The sequence below is a fragment of the Poecilia reticulata genome, chromosome 4 (genome assembly GCF_904066995.2).
Source record: "Poecilia reticulata chromosome 4, P_reticulata-male-v2, whole genome shotgun sequence".
In the NCBI taxonomy this organism is placed as follows: Eukaryota; Metazoa; Chordata; class Actinopteri; order Cyprinodontiformes; family Poeciliidae; genus Poecilia; species Poecilia reticulata.
Genome location: NC_088833.1, coordinates 17829347 through 17848749, shown reverse-complemented (window position 1 = coordinate 17848749; position 19403 = coordinate 17829347). Strand labels below are relative to the sequence as shown.

The following is a 19403-nucleotide window of genomic DNA, read 5'->3' as shown; positions in this document are numbered from 1 at the left end:
CATTTATTTCCACTGCTAAGATCTTCACACAGGATTTGTGCGTAAACTAATGCGATTGTTAGAAAGAAGCGCGGCTGCAAAAAGAAACCACACAGCATCCAATACCCAAATCCTCTCTGCTGCACACAAGCTTTGTATATTCAAATTCACACTGCTAATATGCAGTGTGTGTATATTAGCTACTAAAGCTCATATATAGCTTTCAAAGTGTTAAAAGTATGCTTCTCAAAAACAACTTGGAAAACAGCACTGGCGCCCCTCATTGTTGTGTTTTCTCCCCGCTCCTCTTCTCTCTTTACACAATTGACGGCACCAGAACCTTTCTCTGGATCTGAGATGGTTGTCTCACGTCAATACTGGCTGGAATCAGACCCAGAAGAAGCTGTAGCTCCTGCAGCAACTCAAGAAGAACAACCTGCCCAAGGAGCTGCTGGTCATCTTCTGCACAGTCTTTCTGTCCGTCCTGTGTTTGTCAATCACTGTGTGGTTTGGCTCACTCACAAAACAAGACAGGACCAGACAATAAGTCTGCACAGAAGGTCATCAGCGCTGACTTTTCCCTTCAGACAGGATTTGTGCAGTCCTAGGGTCAGGAAAATGGCAACCAATACATCTGCATACCCCACACATCCTGGACACAGATTGTTTGGACTCTAGAGAGCGCTGCTTGCAAAAGACAAGCCGCAGCTTAACACGACTGACATAAAGTTCGCAAAGCACAAGGCAGTACTTGAGTTTACTGATTTATCGGGAATAATTGCTATTGCTAAAAATGCTATAGCTCATAAAATGACCAGAACTTCATGGCAATAAAACGCTGCCCACTATTTTAAGCCCTTTGAAGACATAAAGAGCATGGACACAGTCTGAACTTAATGGAAATTTATTTTTGCTTAAATGTGTGCAACACTGCAAGTTTGTTTATACCATTTCCTTCCAATATAACAATAACCTATTGTATGATGATCACAAAAATAAATTCTGTTTTGATCACAACAGAGATGTTGAACCAGTGGCAGCTGCCAAGTCTTCAGGTCAATTTGTGTCTTTTTTGATTATTACCACCATTTAATGTTCATGTGCTGCCAAATTTCAACCATTTCGTAGATGTTTAATTAACTGTTACAGATAAGTTTATCTCTCTTGGAAGCCAAATGTTTATGATGAATTACAGAAGTAATAATTGTTATTTTCACAACATTTATGCTATAAAACATTTGTATAGCTTATGAATCCGGAATCCGTTTGAGCAAGTTGATTTATGAAATATAAAAGATTATATTCTTAAAGAATACCTTTATTGAAATAATAAAAAATGTATTTCCTTACAGGAGTACATGTCAAAACGTCCCCCGTGTCGGTACAAATTCTTGCACAGTCGGTATGAAAACTGATTTAGTTTGATAAAAATCAGCAGTGAAAAGACCAAAACGGCAAAAGTACAAAATTGTAAAGGGACAAAGTGACCAGTGACCTCAGCTTAACAGACCAGGAACAAGAAAACACACTGCACAGCCACAATAATATGACTCAAAGAATGTGTTATTAGTTATTTCCCCTTAAAAAGCTCACATTTCAATAAAACTGAATCTGATTAAACTGAATTCAGTCCCGTTCAGTTCGTGGTAACCAATCAAGTCCAGTTCACGCTTCAAGTATCCAATTCAACCCGAATTCATCCCCATGCCATTAAATCCTCTTCAGTCAAATCCATTTTTAATTCACTTTGGTCCAATTCAGGTAAATTCTGTTCAGTCCAGTTCAGAAAATTACTTATCCTAAAAGAGATAAAACAACTCATTATCCCAGTCATTCTTTAGTTTTGTCAATTTTAACACCAAATTCTGCCATTAAATAAAACAACAAAGTTATTACCTGAAACAAGCCTGAGCCAGGTAAGTAAATATGTATTTAAATGTGCATTTTAATTTAAATTAAGGGACTGTTTTAGGTGTTTATTCTAACTTCAACTCTCTTGCGAATCAACTGCAAGACAAGGCTGACTATTTGCAGGATGATTGATAACTTATGTAGGTTATTTAAATAGTTTAAATGACTCCTCGTCTCCAAACCAGAAAGTCACTGTGTCACCTGAATTAGGACTGAAAACCAACAGGACTGGAACTGCCTGGTTGGAAAACAACTTTCTGGCACTTTCAGGCTTGAGGTCACAGCAAGCGAAAAAAAAGAAAGAAAAAAAAAATATTGCCATTAAGTGAATGACGAATACCTTTGAAACGAGGAAAGAGCAGCAGACAGGAGGGGCGAAACAAACAAAAAGAATCAGTTTGCTTCAGGATGTGCATACCACACATTGTCCCAATAATTCAATAAAGTTTCAAGTCAGCAATTCTGTTAATTTCTCTAGAGAGCAACTTGCACAATGCTCTTCATTATCAGGCAGATGCGCACGTAAAACCATCACACCATGTGGTCGCGCACACCAGTTTGCAATAACACACACACATGCACACACACACACAGGCACGCACACAGACACACCACACACACACACACACACACACACACACACACACACACACACACACACACACACACACAAACGCCCACGTAGCCTCACAGCAGTGACGAAGCATTAGTTTGTCGACTCAGAGCTTTCGTCCTTCTCCTTCCAGCTGAAATAACAATTTCAGAAGCTTTTTTTAAGTAAAAAAAAAAAAAAAAGAAGCGCGATCTTGACTATTCGCCTAAGCGTCATGGTTAAAAAGACATTTCCCCTCATGTGATGAAGCGGAGCATGCAACATGCAGCAGAAATCTTACCCATTTGACAGACTCTCTTCTTCTTGTGACATTTTCATCTGGCAAAGTGTGTTAAAGGAAAGACACGGAGGTAGCAGACAACACACAGAAGATTTGCAGAAGTGAGCCTCGGGCCTTCACCGGGGGGCAGCGCAGAGTAATAATGATCTGCGCTTCTTTCTGTGGCTGCAGAGTCTAGAGCAGAAGCAGCAGAAGAGAGGAGAGGGAGAAGAATGAATGAGCGAGGAGGGGAAGGGGAGAGCGAGGGAGGGAGGGAAGCAAAGGTTGGAGGCAGCAGCAGCAACAGCAGCCCTTAATGAGATTGGCATGACCATCACACATAAGGAGGAAACACACGACCTGTCTGTGCTGCCCTAAACACCCCCCCCCCCCCACACACACACACACACACGCACACACACACGCACCCCCCCCCCCCCCCACATCCTCCCCCCCCCCACACACACACAAGCAAAAAGCCAGGACCACCTCCCCTGGTCGCCAGCCTCCCTGCAGTCTCTGCTCTGATTGGTCAAAGCAAACTGAGGGGTGGGCTTTGAATGCCCATAGGTTTAGAGCCTGAGGGCTTTTATGCAAAAAAAAAAAAAAAAAAAAAAGAGTTAGAGTTACATCATATAGTTCTATATAGTTCAGTGTGCTGCAGCGTCAGAGTGAAGACTGCAGTGCGTCCTGAAGCAGAGGCCACGGATGCAGCACAGCAGCTCCCACTGGTCATGAATGAAGAGCCGGCACTCTGCAGACAGCAGAGCAGGAACAGGCTGACTTCATCTACCCTCACACGGCTGTTCTGCTCTCCTGCTTTGGTAAATAGAAATGTTCTGAATGACAAATGTTTGGTTTTCATTCAGCCTGGGCTCTGTCTGTGACAGGTTAATATAATATCCTGCTGCAGTCAGATTCACTGATATAATATCTGAAAGAAAAGCTCTTCACTGCTAATGTGGTGTAAAGTTGGAGGAGTACTCTGAAAAGTGTGGCATGCTTTTCTCTTCAGCCTCTGGTGAAATTAAAACATCAAACCATGCTCTACTGCATTTACAGCCACTCATTTATTAATTTTTTTTACTTAAGAGCTGAAGCTCAGCTAGACTGAAATGACATCTCTTTTGAATAGTCATTTGCAAATTCTTGCTCCACCTCTAGCCCTGGGCTTTGACTAGGCCAAGGGTCTCCATCTCCAGTTCTCGAGAGCTACTGCCCTGCAGCCTTCAAGTGTCTCCTTGCTTCAACATGCCTGAACCAGGATGTGGTTGTTTGGAGCCGGAGCCAAACCATGGAGTCTTTGGTTCCGACCCCATGTTTAGTTGTTCTGTTGAACATTTGCTCCAGCCTCAATTGCTTTGCAGCCTCTTGATAGCTTTTCTATCAGAGCTACTTTGCATTTGGCTCCCTCCATCTTCATATATATTCTGACCAGCTTCCCCATTTCTGCTGACCACAAAGCTACCAGCATATGCTAGTTTTTCCCACCACACAACATTTTGAGTGCAGCTATTAAAAAAAAAACTCTTCTTCCACATGTTTGCTAAGCCCCACAAATATAAATATGACTTCTAACAGCTTTCTTTAACTATTGGCTTCTTTATTCTCAGTTTTTTTTTTTTTTTTTTTGTTAAATCAAAACAATTCTTGCTGATTTATTTGTAGCAAACACTGCCAGAATTTCTGCAATCCAACCCAGATTTTTTCTGCATTCAGAGCGGAGCCCTACCCGTTTGATGACGGGTCCATTGACCCCTGAGCGTCACTGTTCTCTGGCAGCTGTAACCTGAAACACAGGAACAAAATTGAAGGTGTTCAGAAAAAAGCAGCAACTCTCAAGGGATAAAACCAGCTGAAAGCACAGCTATTGTTTGAGAAATACAAGCGTGAGAGCCGAAGAAACACAAGGCAGGGGTAGATGCAGACACTCCCATACTGCAAAGGTATTCACAACAATCTAATGAGAACTTTTTAGATATTATCTACTTGACATTTTAGGTTATGTTCATTTCTATTAGTTTTGATCCTCTGTAAGTTTCACTAGAATATTTCAGAAGAATCATAAGAGACTTACTTGAAGTCGGTGATGATGGGGTCCAGCTCTGGACCACTTAAAATGGACAACCTGGAATCAGAAAAATGGATCAGCCGTATCGCCTCCGGAGCATCATCATCATTTCTGGGTTGCTTTTGAGAAGCAACATTTCAATTTAGCAGTTCCACTCCTCATTGTGACCGTACGAAACAAAAGAAATGAATGAATGCGAACATACCGGCTCGGGGAGTCTGGGCTGTCAGGGATGTCTCGTGCCTGTTCAGCGACTCTGTGAAGACATCGCAGAAAATGTAAGACATGAACTCCCGATGGAGCGAGGAGGAGATCTCAGGAATAAGGATTTACAAGATTGTTGGAGAGAAATCAAACACTTACAGGGAAAGCCTCCGGGAAGACAACAAACCTTATGTATAATGGTTTAAAGATGAAACATTAAGACAAAGGGCAGGCACACAAATATGGAAACCTGTCTTGTTTTATAGATCAACAAATATGCCTGCAAAGGCTGCAGTGTTTTCACACAAAGTATAACATGCAAAGTGCCAATAATATCAAGAAATTAGCAAAATATGAAATGACTATGCTTATGCTGAAAATTTCAGTATCAATATCAGACATCATCACCACCATCTTTCTAATAATTTTCAGTTTTTTTATCATTAAACGATCTGAGCACCACTCTGAGATTTAACATCGCAGACGCTAAAGAAATGGATCGAGTGGGGCATTAAGGGCAATTACTGTCAATCCAACATCAAACACTCATCATCAATTCATGTTTGATGTTGGATTGTCTGACACTTTAAATGTAACATCCAACTCATCATCAACTTATTTCATCCATCCATCCATTTTCTTACACCCTTGTCCCTTAGTGGGGTTGGCAGGGTTGCTGGTGCCTATCTCCAGCTAACGTTCGAGGCGAGAGGCGGGGGTCACCCTGGACAGGTCGCCAGTCTGTCACAGGGCAACACAGAGACACACAGGACAAACAACCATGCACACACACTCTCAACTAGGGGCAATTTGGAGAGGCTTATTAACCTGACAGTCATGTTTTTGGACTATGGGAGGAAACCTGAGTACCCGGAGAAAACCCAAGCATGCACAGGGAGAACATGCAAACTCCATGCAGAAAGACCGGGGCCGGGAATCGAAACCACAACTTATTTCATCACAGGTTAAACTTAAAGAATGATTTGCTGAGAAGACTATATTCCAACAAACATAAGACCATGTTCTAAGAAATGAAATGATCCAACTTTATAACACTTTATAACACCACACATTACCTAAAGTGTGGTCTCACTTCACATAAATCACCTGAGTTATAGTGCCGCTGCACTATAATTTGATATTACACAGATATTATTTACCTAAATTTTCTCCTAAATTTTCCCCTGATATATTAAGTCTCTATACACTTAAATGTTTATGAGGATTTAGTTATGTATCCAACTCAATCCCATGATCATAGCATGACATCCAGCTCAACAGGATTTGGCACAAGAAATAATTTTGTAAACAATTAGGTTATACATGTCTCTCAAGGAAACACTCAAGGAAACATCTATCTAAATTAAATATCTATCTCATTCCCTCATTACTTAAAATTTTCTTATAAATTTTTAAGAAATCAAATGTTTAAAATTCATTTGTAGAGATGCTTGGTCATGGTGTGTTTTTGTTGATATAACCAAATGTAAACATCTTTTTAATAAAAAATATTTGCGAGTAAATAAATCGTTTTAGTAATGTAGATATATGCAGCTAGTCAAAATCATAGAAACTTTTCAAAGATGCTACATAGATTACACACTTTAAATTATTATTTTTGTTGCCCAAACCCTAATTTATGAGGTAAAATGGCAACTTTATCGTTCACAAAGTCTGTCAACCAGAATATCACATTTCCATTACAACAGGGAGATGAAGTAATTGCAGATAATGTGAATCACAGCATATTTAAAAGTATAAAACCACTGACCCAGTCAGCATTGTGTTCATTTGCACTCCTTTCCATTTGATCTACGTCAGCGCTGCTGACTATAATCCCCATTTACAGCATCATGACAGTAATGCTGTCCAACAGGCTGCAGACTGGTTACTGCGACGGTAATCATAAAGACAAACATTTTCATGAACTTCCTTCTGTCTCAAATGGTTTAAAAGTTTGAGTCCAAGCTTAAACTCGTAAATACGAAATGAGACACAATCAGCAGGACGGGAGTTTATATTCAGAGTGATGCGTCCACGGCGGCTCGGTCTTATCTGCAGTGTGATAAACTAAGTAAGACAAACACATGATGAGCGTCATAAAACACCGTATGACGGAGCCTGGTCCTGCACTGATTTCTGTCTCTCTACTCACTTTTTGCCGTCATCCTTCCTCACGCTTCGCCTGAAGCTGTTGATGAAACTCATCCCACCGCGCTGGGGTCCGGTGGGACAGCTGAAGACTGCGGACGGAGCAGCTTTTTACACAGTGGACATGGAGGGACACACACACACCAGCGGACAGGACGGGACGGGACGGGACAGGACAGGACAGGGGCCGCCTTCACTATCACCTCACAGGGACACGAGTGGCGGAGAGCAGCCGGTGAGCCTCTTCCTGCTTTCTGACGTGGTAAAAAGGTGTGTTGCTCTCACCACCATGATAATGACTTTTGTATTTAAATGCACAGGAATGTGGCTCCATGGTCCTAAAGCCCTCCAAGTTAAACAACCTGTTGATAACAGACGATTAAACTACACAGAAACTGGTTATTATCGCTAAATTCTTAATTTAAGCTTTAAAAATAAAAAAATAAAATCCTAAACACACACACATATATATATATATATATATATTAGAACGCATCCATAAGAGCTCTCAGAACCTATTGCGTAATGATGTAAAAGTAATAAAAAGAGCAGAAATAGATGTCTTAACACTTTATAATTTATGAAATTATCTTATTTGCTACAGCTTTTCAACACTGCCAATATATTCAAAATAGAAAGGTAGATTGTGCAAATAGTTTATGTAATTGTCTTATTTGCTACAGGGCTACTAGTGCTTTTGATGGTGTCAGAATATTCAAATTTAAAAGGTAGACACAGCGAGTAGAGTAGATAAAGTTTCTTTCACTGTGGGTCGTATTGAAGATCTCTTAAGTGTCTGAATCGTTTCTATTCAACTGAGGGTGTCAGTTTGAGTCAGGTGGTTGAAATTTGGACATAAAATTGTTTTAGTTGGATACTAATCCCAAAAATGCATCAAAAGTGATTTTGCATTGACCTAATTCAAGATGTATAAACCAAACTTAAAAAGAATTTAAATGAACCAGTATATACAGTATCTAAGCCTCCATGCATGATTTTGACTGAGTGGGTTAGAGTAAATCTCATTAGTTGGTTGTTTTGCGATCACACCAACAAACCAAATTTAACAAGACATCCAGACTGAGTCGAAGTAAACATCTCTCCGAAACTGGATATTTTCTCTGCATGGAGTCACTGCAAGTCAGGAAAAACAAAACTGCAAAACTACACATTTTAATATTTATTCGGTTTCAATTAAATGTGTTACAATTTTTTTGTTTTCTGGTTAAGCCACCCGATAATGATCTTTCTTACAAGTTAGAAAATACAAAATAAAATACAATAAGTTCGAGATTTAAAAAGACTTTAAGAGTAAGTCTACAAGCATGAGTGGTTCTGGGTTTGCCTGTACAAAGGACAGTAAGATGGCCTTTATAAAAAAAAGAAAAAAGAAAAAGAAAAAAACTATTAACACTGGCATAACAGACTCAGGAAACAGACATGCAAATCTTGTATATACAATAAACTTCAACACGATGCTGCACTTGTTAAAAAGTGCTGTTTTTAATCACAGATAGTAGCTGGGTTAAACATAAACAGGACTCATGGTAAAAGTCATAACAGAACCGATCCATAATGCTGCTGCGTATTTAATCAAGTGATTTAAAAAGAAACGAAGGCAGTCCGTTTTTCAGCCAAATCTTCCCTTATGAGAATCCAGCTTTTACGTGCGACAAGTACCTGTATACTGGGAGAAAACGCCAAATCATATTTTTTTAAAAAAAGCTGCTGCAGCTGTTAGTGCGGCTGTGATAAGGCATGAAGATGGAGTAAAATGTGAAGATTTAACGTCACAGCACGAGCTGGTGATCTAAATCCTCACAGAGATGCAACACGACATCGACTCCGAGAAAGATCTGCTGAAAATATAAAAGAAATAAGCTGAGATGCAACGACTGATGGACATAAAGGATAGAAATCTCCTAAAAAAAAAAAAAAAAACATCTGGGAACACCAAGAGAATGAGCACCAACCACAGCAACGCTTTGAAATCTGATCAAATGAGAGATTTATCAAAAGAAAATTAAAACAATTTTTCTTTTAGAGAGAATACTTTCATAGTTTCCCTTAGGGAGATCAGTTTCACTTAGAAAATCTAAACAACACCAACACAAACCCAAAAATGATGAAATGTTTCAAATTTAAATGTTAGAATCCAAACTTTCTGGTTGGGGGGGGGGGATCAGCTATGCCACACTTATGAAATGTCTATACCATTTATAAAACTGAGTAATCAGGTAAGAATAGATTACATTTATATCAAAAGTGATTCTTTTAATATTCAGCAACCTTAAATGTAGTGTCCCAAAAATTAAATGCCGTTGTAAGGAAGTAGTTTTATCCCTAATCTTCAAACATAAAAGAGAAACGAGCGAAAACGTGAAAAATACCACCTCCTGCAGAAGACTAATAGAATGGATTTGTTTGTTTTTCTTCTTTTCTTTACATGCAGTTTACATTTCACAGGATTTCAGGGAATACATGTAGAAAAGTTCATTTACAGGGAAAAAAAAAAAAAAAAACAAACAAAAAAAATTGATCAGATCTCCAGGACAATACATGATCGCTCAGTTTAAAAGAGCTACTTAAAATAGACGTACAGACGCTACATTTTGTTACACAAAACCTCAAATTTTCACAGCCAAATGTGGTTTTCTGGCAGGATGATTGAAGAGCACAGAGAAAGGTCGGGGATTTCTGGGTACTACAGTACACGAATGTTAAATCCCTTAGAAAAGGGAAAAAAAACGTGGAGTAGTGTTGTTAGTGGCGGAAAACGGACCATCTCAGGCTAGTTCTGAGTGCATGTTAAAATAAGTTAGATTCTGCAGGCTTAAAGGGGAGCTTGTAGCCATCTTGGTTCATTTCCCTCCTCCGTGTCTCTTAACTCTTGCGTCTTCTCCTTCCGTCAAACCCGTGCAGACCAGCAGAATGGAGAAGCGTTTTTACTGCGGCGTGAGAACAGTGAGCAGGTCGAAGGGGGCCAGAGGGGCGCTGAATGTTTCTGGGAACAGTTTTGAAGTCTCTGCAGGAGCTGCTGCATCAGATCTGTGCACGTCCCCCCTGGTGTCGCTTGCTTTGGTGCTTTTTGGGCCGGGTCAGGCTGTGCGGCGCCAGCCCAGCTGAGGGGAGCCGCCTCCTCAGGAGAGTTCAGACTTGCTTAGAGCGATGGCGAGCTCCAGGTCCTCTTGCTCCTGCTGGGTGAGCCTTGCTAGCCGTTCCTTTTCCTCTCGCTCGCTCTCGCGCTTTGCCCACTCTATCATGTCTTCCTCGGTTGGATACTGCACCCATGAAACAGAGTAAGAACAAACACAGAGGACACGTTGGGTGGAGAATCTTTCTCAAAGTGGACATTTTGACTCGTCAACCCAAAATGTCCATTTTCACACGCTTCTTTTTCACTGTGACAGAAAACTTTAGCGACCACCACAAGCACAAAAACGACAGCTGCCAAAGAAACGCGCTTTTCATGGAAGGGAGAAAAAAAAAAAAAGAAGAAACATCCACAAGTGATATCCTCTTGGGCGTTTTGTCATTGTGGATTTCACAGAGACATGTGATCGGGATAAAAATCAACGAGCTGAAATGTGGGTAAAAAGCATGCAAGCTGGGATTTCCACTGAGTCATATGATCAACATCACACACACTTTACAGATCCACAACGGGAACTGGACAGGAGCTTTAGAAATAATCAGGTCACTGCCCCAGACTGGACTCGAGCCGGTCATCACTCTCAGTGAAAGAAGCCACACTGATTCATCACGTTTTTTGTGTTTCCAGGCATGCAAAGAAAAATAACCAATCTGGTCACCAACACACAGCAGCCATGATCAGGATCACAACGTAAAGAGAGCATGCATGATGAAGAGGGGTGGGAACATGAAATGAAGACAGGAGAGATCATGCAGACTTCACAAAGTCTTCACATCCGATTGACCAATAATGTTTAAAGGATGCAGGTTAAACGAAATCCATGCCGTTAAGATTTTTTATTTTCTATCTGTACTGGCAATTTACTCAAATCTCAGTAAAAAAAAAAAAAAAAAAAGGAAAAATCTTTAAAGTTAAATTCTTGTTCAGTGAGGTTACATGATCTCACAGTACAGAAAAATACAACCTCTAATTTGAGCACATTCATTTTGTACTCCTAGACTTTCCGTTTCCCTGGAATTTAAATCTGAATTGACACAAGCCCATTTCTTTTACCTGCTCTTCAAAATAGAAAAGACAAGAAAACATGACACTCTAGATGCATTATCGCTCAGGAAATGGAAACAAAAAACCTACCTACTCCCTCACCCATGCCTGCAGTCAGAGCAATAGTTTTAAAGCGTAAAATAACTTCAGCTTTTAAAAATGAGAACCCAGATTGATTTTACTAAGACTGACAGCAGTGAGCAGGATGCTGAGAGAAATATCACTTCTAAAAGATTGCAGATTTATTCTGTGGCCATCAGAACAGCCATTAGACACTGTTCAAATGAAGAAAAAAAAACAATTTTTCAGTTCAACCATCACAAACAAACACGGAGAGTTTACTAAAAATATTTATATTTTTAAATATTGTGTGGTTTAGTTAAGAGATCAAGGCAGGATATTTTGGCAAGAAACATTCCAGGTGGGTTTGGTCTGGGAAAAATAACAAATTTGAGAGGAAACCATGTAATGCTCAAAGTGGTAGAGGTTTGTGATGCTATGAGCCTGTTTCCTTTAAAAAAATAAAATAAAAATTGTTAGGCTGCAGAGCCTCTTTAAAATACCAGCCAATTAGAATAAAGTGATACTCTGCTAGTCAACTGAAAATGGGACGACATTGGGTCTTTCAACTAATGCAATATCAATACAAAAGAGGATCACCAGATTAATTTTTTTTTTTAAATCAACCTTCTTCCAAGGTCATGTTAGCACCAAAACCTGAATCCTCTAGAAAACACGAGTTTATCCCAAGGGTATAATATATTCTACAGGATTTGTGAGTAAACAACTATTTCAAAGCTGTTGCTGCTGCCCTTTCCCCCTCTTAATAATTGTACTCAAATTAAAGGCTGTTTTTTTTTGTTTGTTTTTTTAGTAAATTCATTTCGAGTTTTCTCCACACTATTAAACATGTTGAAAATCTAATCAATCAACTTCTAATCCCCAACAAGCTTCTGGTTTTGCCATATATTCCTTCCTGGGTCATGCTTTGAAAAAAACAAACAAAAAAAACATGAAGCACAGGCATACTTATCTGAAAACAACCTAAAAACTACTTGGATTTTGCAAGTAGAGAGGTGATGGATGCACATAAAAGCCAGAGATGGTGGCTATGATTCAACACTTTATTAAACATTTCTTTATAACAAACACATAAACACACAAAGAATACAAGCAACCACACAATGCTGCTCAGATGAGAGCCGAGAGTGAAATAAGTTGATGAATGGATGACGGATGGATGGACAGGGTAGAGGAGTTGCATGAGTTAATGAACAGCAGCGTGGGTGAAGAGGAAAACAAATGATTTGGGGGACGATTGAGGCAGCCAGTTTGAGACGGTTAGTTCATGCAGGTTAGGGTTCGACAGAGGCATGCAGGTGGGGTAACGTGATAACAGAGGCATCAAAAAAAATTTAAAAAATCAAGAATGAAATACAGCCATCCATCCCAAAAATCACAGCTTGACCACCCATTTTTTATGTTGTGTTGCAGGAGCAGAGCTGTAGTTAGTAAAATGGCACCGTTAGGAAATTATTTATTTAGTTTCAGCGAAAGCTCAACCTCTTGGTCGATCCAAATGAAGTTGTTTTACGTTTAAATTCGTAGCGTTTTAAATGCGATTCAGTTGAGAAATGCAGGCCTTACAGCCAGAGCAGCTCGATGTGAAGCTCAATGTCTTTACTCTGGTTTGGATAGTAGTTGAAACAAAGCTCACAGGCTGAGGTGTGAAGGAGTTTTTCCCTCGTGCTGAACTTTAGGCTTGTGGGTTACCAACTACTGAAAGATTTTCATCACTGTCAACCTGATGCTGCATAAAACAGAGTAACCTGCTTGATGAATACTGTAGCTATTAAAATTCAGTCAATTCCAAGGATAAAAGTGAAATAAAATCTTGACAAAGGCAGTTTAAACGCAACATGCGTTTTCATCTTGTAAATAACTTTGACTTGCTCGCACATGAACAGGGTGTGAAGTCAATGTGCCGAGTTGGGATGGCAAACAAAAGTCACATTCACGCAGGTTTCCATCTTTCCATTCACTGCCAAACACGAGTCAATATGTTTGTCAATAACGACGGGCACCACGACTTGTGTTTGTGACTACAGATAAATGCAATCTAACTGCAGGTTAAATACATTAAACTATTTATAATCTTTATAACAAAATAAGGAGTGCAACCAGAAGAGTTAAACAAAGTGGAATCCCAGAAATAAATCAGAAATAATATTTTTTAACAATGCAAAGCAACAGCACTGTTATTAGGAAGCTAAAATATAAAAACAGCAGCAGGCAGGATTCACAATACACAAGATTTTGTCAGCTAGCTTCAATAAATGTTGGCAGATATAAATATATATCTATAATTAAGGAAACAGGCAACCTTGTGCATCGACACATAAAATCTTTATTTGTCTTCTCTGGGGACCTGTTGGCAGTGAATGGACCGATACATGAAGGCTTAGTTGCACATTCTTGGAGAACCAGATGTGATTAATGAGCAGAGAAATAAAGAGAAGAGGGTGTGGCTATTGACATTCAGGAGGAGGTGAGGGAGATGGGGAGAGGGAGGTGCTCACTTTGTCAAAGCTGGCAAATCGATCAGCTTCCCGCACGTTGTGGCGAGGAGGGGAGGAGGGGGCGAAGGGGTCGGCTAAAGGGTCCTTGGCAGGCAGGGAGGAGGAGGAGGAAGAGGAGGAGAAGTCTCCAGAGGTCTGCAGGAAGTGTCCTCGCCGCTGGAAGGAGTCAGAGGACTCTGTCCTAGAGACGGACGCTCTCTTACCTGACGAAGCAGAGACAACTCGCAGCGTTAATCCATCCACACCAGAGGTGGAGCCAATCATGAGTGAAACCTGGATGATTTTCTGAACTGACCTGGAGGTGGGGGAGGCGGTCTAGTTGGCGTACCCGTTTTAGGCGGCAGGGCGGGGGGCACGTCAGAGTTGGCAGGCTGGCTGTCCTCCTGGAACAGGTTCTTGTTGTTAATGCCAAATTGGTCAGGACCGTTTGACTGGAACAGATGGTTCACATAAATATGCTTACAAAGACGCAAAATGTCAAGCTTTTTCATTATGCTAGTAATTTTGTGGCAAATCCAGAGGTGCAGTGCATTGGTAAAAAAAAAATAATAAAAATTCATACTGCTTAATTTTTTTTCCATATTTTGGGAAATTACAACCAGAACCATATTTGTGTTGGCAGACCAACACAAATTAGCACACAAGTGTGAAGTGGATGGAAAATAATTCATGGTTTTCAACATTGCTTTACAAAAGCAGCAAAGTGACAGAAACATTAACGCATAACAAAAATAAAACAACTTCTGGGTGAATAGTTGACGCATCTGCTGTGCTCCTTGTTCATTGTGATGTGTTTTTTTTTTTCACTGATATTTTTTAGCAAACCTCTAAGGCAGGGGTGTCAAACTCATTTTCATTTTGGGCCACATCACAAATCTGAATGTTCTCAAAGGGCCGGCTGTGCCAGAATATAACAAAATAAATAAATAGCAGTTCCTCCAAGAGTTTGAGATTGTTTTAATGTTTTTTTTGCAATCAAAATTACAGATTTTGTGGTGCCAATTTAGAAATGTTAGTAAGGATTGTTTGTGCTAGTGTATGATGTTAAATGTGACTTTGTTAAGGACTGTAGTTTCACATCAAAAAAGGCAGAGGCAGCAGTCACTTAAACACAATGTTTTCAACCAATGTTGAGAAAATTTGCAGTAAAATCAGAAAAAAATTGAGATTTGTTGATTTTGTACACTTGTGAAAAACTGGAGGGACTTATTGATGTAATTTGGGGTGCAGAGGGCCACCTGAAAAGTTACAGTGGGCCAAATTTGGCCCTGGGGCCTTGAGTTTGACACCTGTGCTCTAAGGTGTAAACAGCTGGATCTATATGGAGATTAAATTACACACAGAAATACTCTGGTTATTGATTAAATGACTTCAGAGTAAAGGAGATTATGTTGATCTGTGCTGGTCTGGTTTTTATTTGGAGAAGTACTTTTGTTTGCACCATCAGAGAACCTTTGACATGGTTGCACATCAGATTTCCATCTTCTCATAAGCTGCAGGTTTTACCTAAACTCTAAAACTCACCTTTGTCAAAGCGCTGAAATCTGCAAATCCTCCTCCAAACGACTCGTTGCCAAACACAGCAGCGAACGGATCTGAAACATGAACAAACATGGCTGAGGGAATTTCACTGTTACCAGAAAACACTTGTTTAAATGTAGTAACTGCTATTTAATGTGTTGCCAGAGGGTGGCGCCATTTCATAAGCCATACCTGGATCTGAGGTGGTGCTCACTGTGGTGCCTCCTGGAGCAAAGGGATCATTGGATGGCGCAGAGTCCTTCTACAACACAAACACAGAAACTTTATGACGTCCATGATAGAAAAAAAAATCTCTTGTCCCAGAGTAGAAAGTTACTCAAAAAGAAAAGAAACATGGCCAAGATAAAATTTCCTCCTGTACCTTCTGTTACTTTTTATTGTCATTATAAACCCCTTTTTTTTTTACTACTCATTGATGGTATACCCATCCTGACTAAAACAAGAAATGCTTGGTCTCCACATCCAGTTTTAAATGATGACGAATCAGCAACATGAATATGCGGTAATTTATGAAAGAAATAAAAGTTTTATTGGATTGTTGGTACAAACAATAAACAAATGTCAATGAGAAACAAAGCAGTTCTAGTCATAAGTGTTATAATTCATGCATTGACTTTAGAAGGCCTTATTGACCTAATATTTGCAAATATTAGCATCAATTAAGTATGAACAAATTTGAACTCTGATAACAGAACCTGTGTAGAAAACTGCACTCAACCTACAGGGTAACAGCATTTTAAAGGGTGATTGAGCAAATTTAAAGAGCAAATTAAACAAGCAGGTGTTTTTAATGAAGGATTTTTTTTTTTGCTATATGCTTGTGCTTTTAGCTACAAATATTTATCTGTATACAAGTTTAACCTTGCATTACAAACACTGGTAAATCGTGACAAGCATTTCTCTTTTAACTTTTTGAGATACAAGCCTAAATAGTCAGACCTTAATACCCCAAACCCAATAATCAATATGAAATTAAACACTTCAGAGAAGTTGCACTTTTTTTAAGTTAATGAAGTTTTGGATCTGAATGGGTTAGAAAATTCAACCCATAGTTAGACTGAGCCATCAGATTATTAGACTGGGCAGCCAGTGGATTGGGCCATACGCACCACTGCCAGATCGGAGCTGGTGGAAGAAGAGCTGAATGGATCTGAGCCTCCGTCTTGTGAACTAAATGGATCCGACTCTCCGGCGTTGTTCAGTTTGCTTCCAAATGGGTCTGACTCCAAGTTGTCCCCTGTGGAGCTAAAGGGATCACTAGATGCTGGATTGGTGGTCTTGGAGACAAAGGGGTCTGGGGTTGGTGTTGCTGATGATTGTGGTGGTGCTGCATTCTCATCCTTAGCCTTGGCTGCAAAGAGGTCCGGTTCTGGTATTCCAGGAGTAGTGCCAAAAGGGTCACCTGAGGCTGAAAATGGGTCCTTTGAGGGGAAAGTGTTGCTGGATGGCTGGGTGAAAAAAGAGTCTGCAGCAAAAGGGTCTGAGCCTTTAAATGGATCTCCTCCAAAAGGATCTAAGGAGAGAAAAAAAAGTAGATTCACTTGAATAAGATTTCTTACTTAAAAGTGTTCAGATGAACTAATTTTCTACTTAAAAGTGACATTTTATGCTTCTTTCAACAGCTTAGAATAGGTGTAAAGGCTTTTCAAAACATGTCCATTGCGTATTTTGCACAAAATCATTCTAAGATGTTGAGATTTTAGTCTGCTCAGTTCTGCCATTTTAAGCTTCTTTCAGAAGAAGCTGTTTTAGGGCCTCTTGGCACACTTTAAATCCAAATAAGCTGCTTCTGACCAGGCCCCACAATTATACAATCGTACGTCTTTGAAAAGCAGAATAGAGGCTCCTGCACAACCAACAAGAATGCAGCAAGTGGTTTCTGTATGGTAAGTCAGAAACAAAACAGTTGTCTTTTTCAGCAGCCGTTGTACAGCGCATACAGCCGTAAAACCAGCGGACCAAACATGCTAGCGCTCTGTTTGCAGCCAAGGCTTGGGTGGGGTTGCTAGGTAACGGGTTTAGTTTTGATGGGTCAGGAGCAGTGCCTGATGATTAGTGACGTTACATTGCGGAGATTTTTGAAACGGCTCGTTTCCAGACACCAAAAAACATGAACTATTTTCCCAAAACTCATGGGTGATTTTTTTTTTTTTTTTTAAGAACGTTTTTGAGAAGCAGTACAAATCCAAATGGAAGTACAAAAACATACAAAATTGGAATTCTGCATTCCCATTTTTTAAGTGAGGATGTTAAAATGGAGAACCACCTGCAACATCTGCTTTTCCAAACGGATCTTCTTTGAATGGATCATCTAGAAAAGACAGGAAAAAAAAATAGTAACCCAGCATGAGCCACTTTATGTAAACAACTTAACTGCCTAAAATATATAATGTTCGACTATTGTAAGGCTTACGGTCGGTGAAAGGGTCTGCATGGAAGAAGTCCATCTCTGGCAGGGAGGGGGGGCTCGTCTGTGGCGGCAGGGAGCGAGCAGCGGCCTGCGGAGGCAACGGGGAGGGCGTCGATTCTGTAGACTCCATTTGCTCCTGTTGGCTCTCTGGCTCTGGAGAGTCGACCTGTTGGGAGGCCACATGGCTCTGAGGAGAAACTGGTAGGCATCACAAAATACCACATGCATTTACAGTAAACATTACTAAACCCCTTAAATGGATATCCTTCTGCAGGCTTTCTACACCTGCTCAGTCGTTCACACCTTTTTGTGGATCTGTGATTATAAGATGTGATTTTGTTTTTTTTAGTCTCATTTTACTACAAGTTCTTCTTTGCTGTATAAATTGACTCGTCAGGCTTAAATAAAAACATATTTGACAATGCATGATCTCCACCTCACATGATGTGCATCTAGTTTAAACAGCTTTACGTGGGATAATCTGACAAAGATGAAGATCAAGAAAACATCTGACTTTTGGGTAAATGTGACATAACGTAGAGAAGATATTTATGAAAAACTGAACAGTTGAGCAAAACAAGGATAGAGAAATGTTTCTTTATGACAGAACTACAGGTATCTAATGGTACTCTAATGGCAGTTCACACCAAACTAATGCAAGCACTGCTGGGAAAAACATGATGGTGGTTAAAAATGCTTTTTCTAAATCAGCAGTGAACAGACTCATACTGCGTTTTTAGGGATAAAGCAGCAGTAGAGAGTAAGGGAGACATGACAAATGTAACAAGTGTCTACCACTGTACTTATGGCAATCTATTTGTGTATTTATTCCACATTTTTGATGTAGAAGACCATTTTTCCAACCAGTTTGCCTTATAAACTTATCAAATCTGCCACCAAGTTTCTAAAAAGTGCCACCTTGTTCAACTGAGTCACACAAGAAGAGAAACGACATACTGATGTTGCATTTTCACATTTCAAACCTATTAAATTGTGTACTTGTGGCGGAAAATGAATCGGTAAAAGAGTCAGCTCTTATGACTCAGATTTCTTAAAGAGAGATGACTCTTTCAGCTCCCGACTGGCTTCTTGGATTTTTTTTCATTGTTTAAATAATTAATTACAAAGAGTGATGTCAAAGTTTGTGTGGGCTGCGATTGTTCTTGACAAAGGGTTGACTAAGAGTTTCAGTATTCAATATTTCATGTTACCTTTGATGCTACATAAAGGTTCAGTTAAAATGAAAACTATTTGTTTAGTTTTTATAAGAGAGAAAGGTGCCTGTCAGTTTTCGATTTTAAAATATGTGATTATTTGGCTTCTAAAAGCAACATTTAACTCAAACTGGATAAACTTTTTTTTTATTTTGACAAATCCTTTTCTTCTGTGAACAGCTCTCTCAATAACAAGGTTTTATTTAATTCCTCTCTCTCTGAGGGAGTTGGTTTCTGCTTAGGAGGAGTGAAAAAAGAAACCTGGAGTTTAT

General features: G+C 39.7%; 2 protein-coding genes across 9 annotated transcripts in view; both read right to left on the bottom strand.

The window, feature by feature from the left end:
- Positions 1-7593, bottom strand: part of ttc39a (tetratricopeptide repeat domain 39A) — a 28563-nt gene extending 20970 nt beyond the window's left edge. The window contains exons 1-4 of one of the 2 annotated variants that reach the window (XM_081606418.1): positions 7193-7593; positions 5039-5089; positions 4840-4890; positions 4495-4551 (exon numbers count right to left, since the gene is read on the bottom strand). In XM_081606418.1, coding sequence (XP_081462544.1) covers positions 4495-4551; positions 4840-4890; positions 5039-5089; positions 7193-7245 — 212 coding nt within the window. In that variant the 5' untranslated portion in view covers positions 7246-7593. Of the gene's footprint in view, positions 1-2783; positions 2958-4494; positions 4552-4839; positions 4891-5038; positions 5090-7192 lie in introns of those variants that run through there. The other variant, XM_081606419.1, reaches the window with a different exon arrangement.
- A 762-nt stretch (positions 7594-8355) lies between these two features.
- The window catches only part of eps15 (epidermal growth factor receptor pathway substrate 15), a 28310-nt gene continuing 17262 nt past the window's right edge, over positions 8356-19403 (bottom strand). For 6 of the 7 annotated variants that reach the window (XM_008407883.3, XM_008407885.3, XM_008407882.3 and 3 more), the window contains 8 exons: positions 17921-18083; positions 17774-17818; positions 16617-17020; positions 15679-15748; positions 15490-15560; positions 14261-14396; positions 13966-14168; positions 8356-10469 (listed from right to left, as the gene is read on the bottom strand). In XM_008407883.3, the coding sequence (XP_008406105.2) occupies positions 10329-10469; positions 13966-14168; positions 14261-14396; positions 15490-15560; positions 15679-15748; positions 16617-17020; positions 17774-17818; positions 17921-18083 (1233 nt within the window). In that variant the 3' untranslated portion in view covers positions 8356-10328. The remainder of the gene's footprint in view (positions 10470-13965; positions 14169-14260; positions 14397-15489; positions 15561-15678; positions 15749-16616; positions 17021-17773; positions 17819-17920; positions 18084-19403) is intronic. The other variant, XM_008407887.3, reaches the window with a different exon arrangement.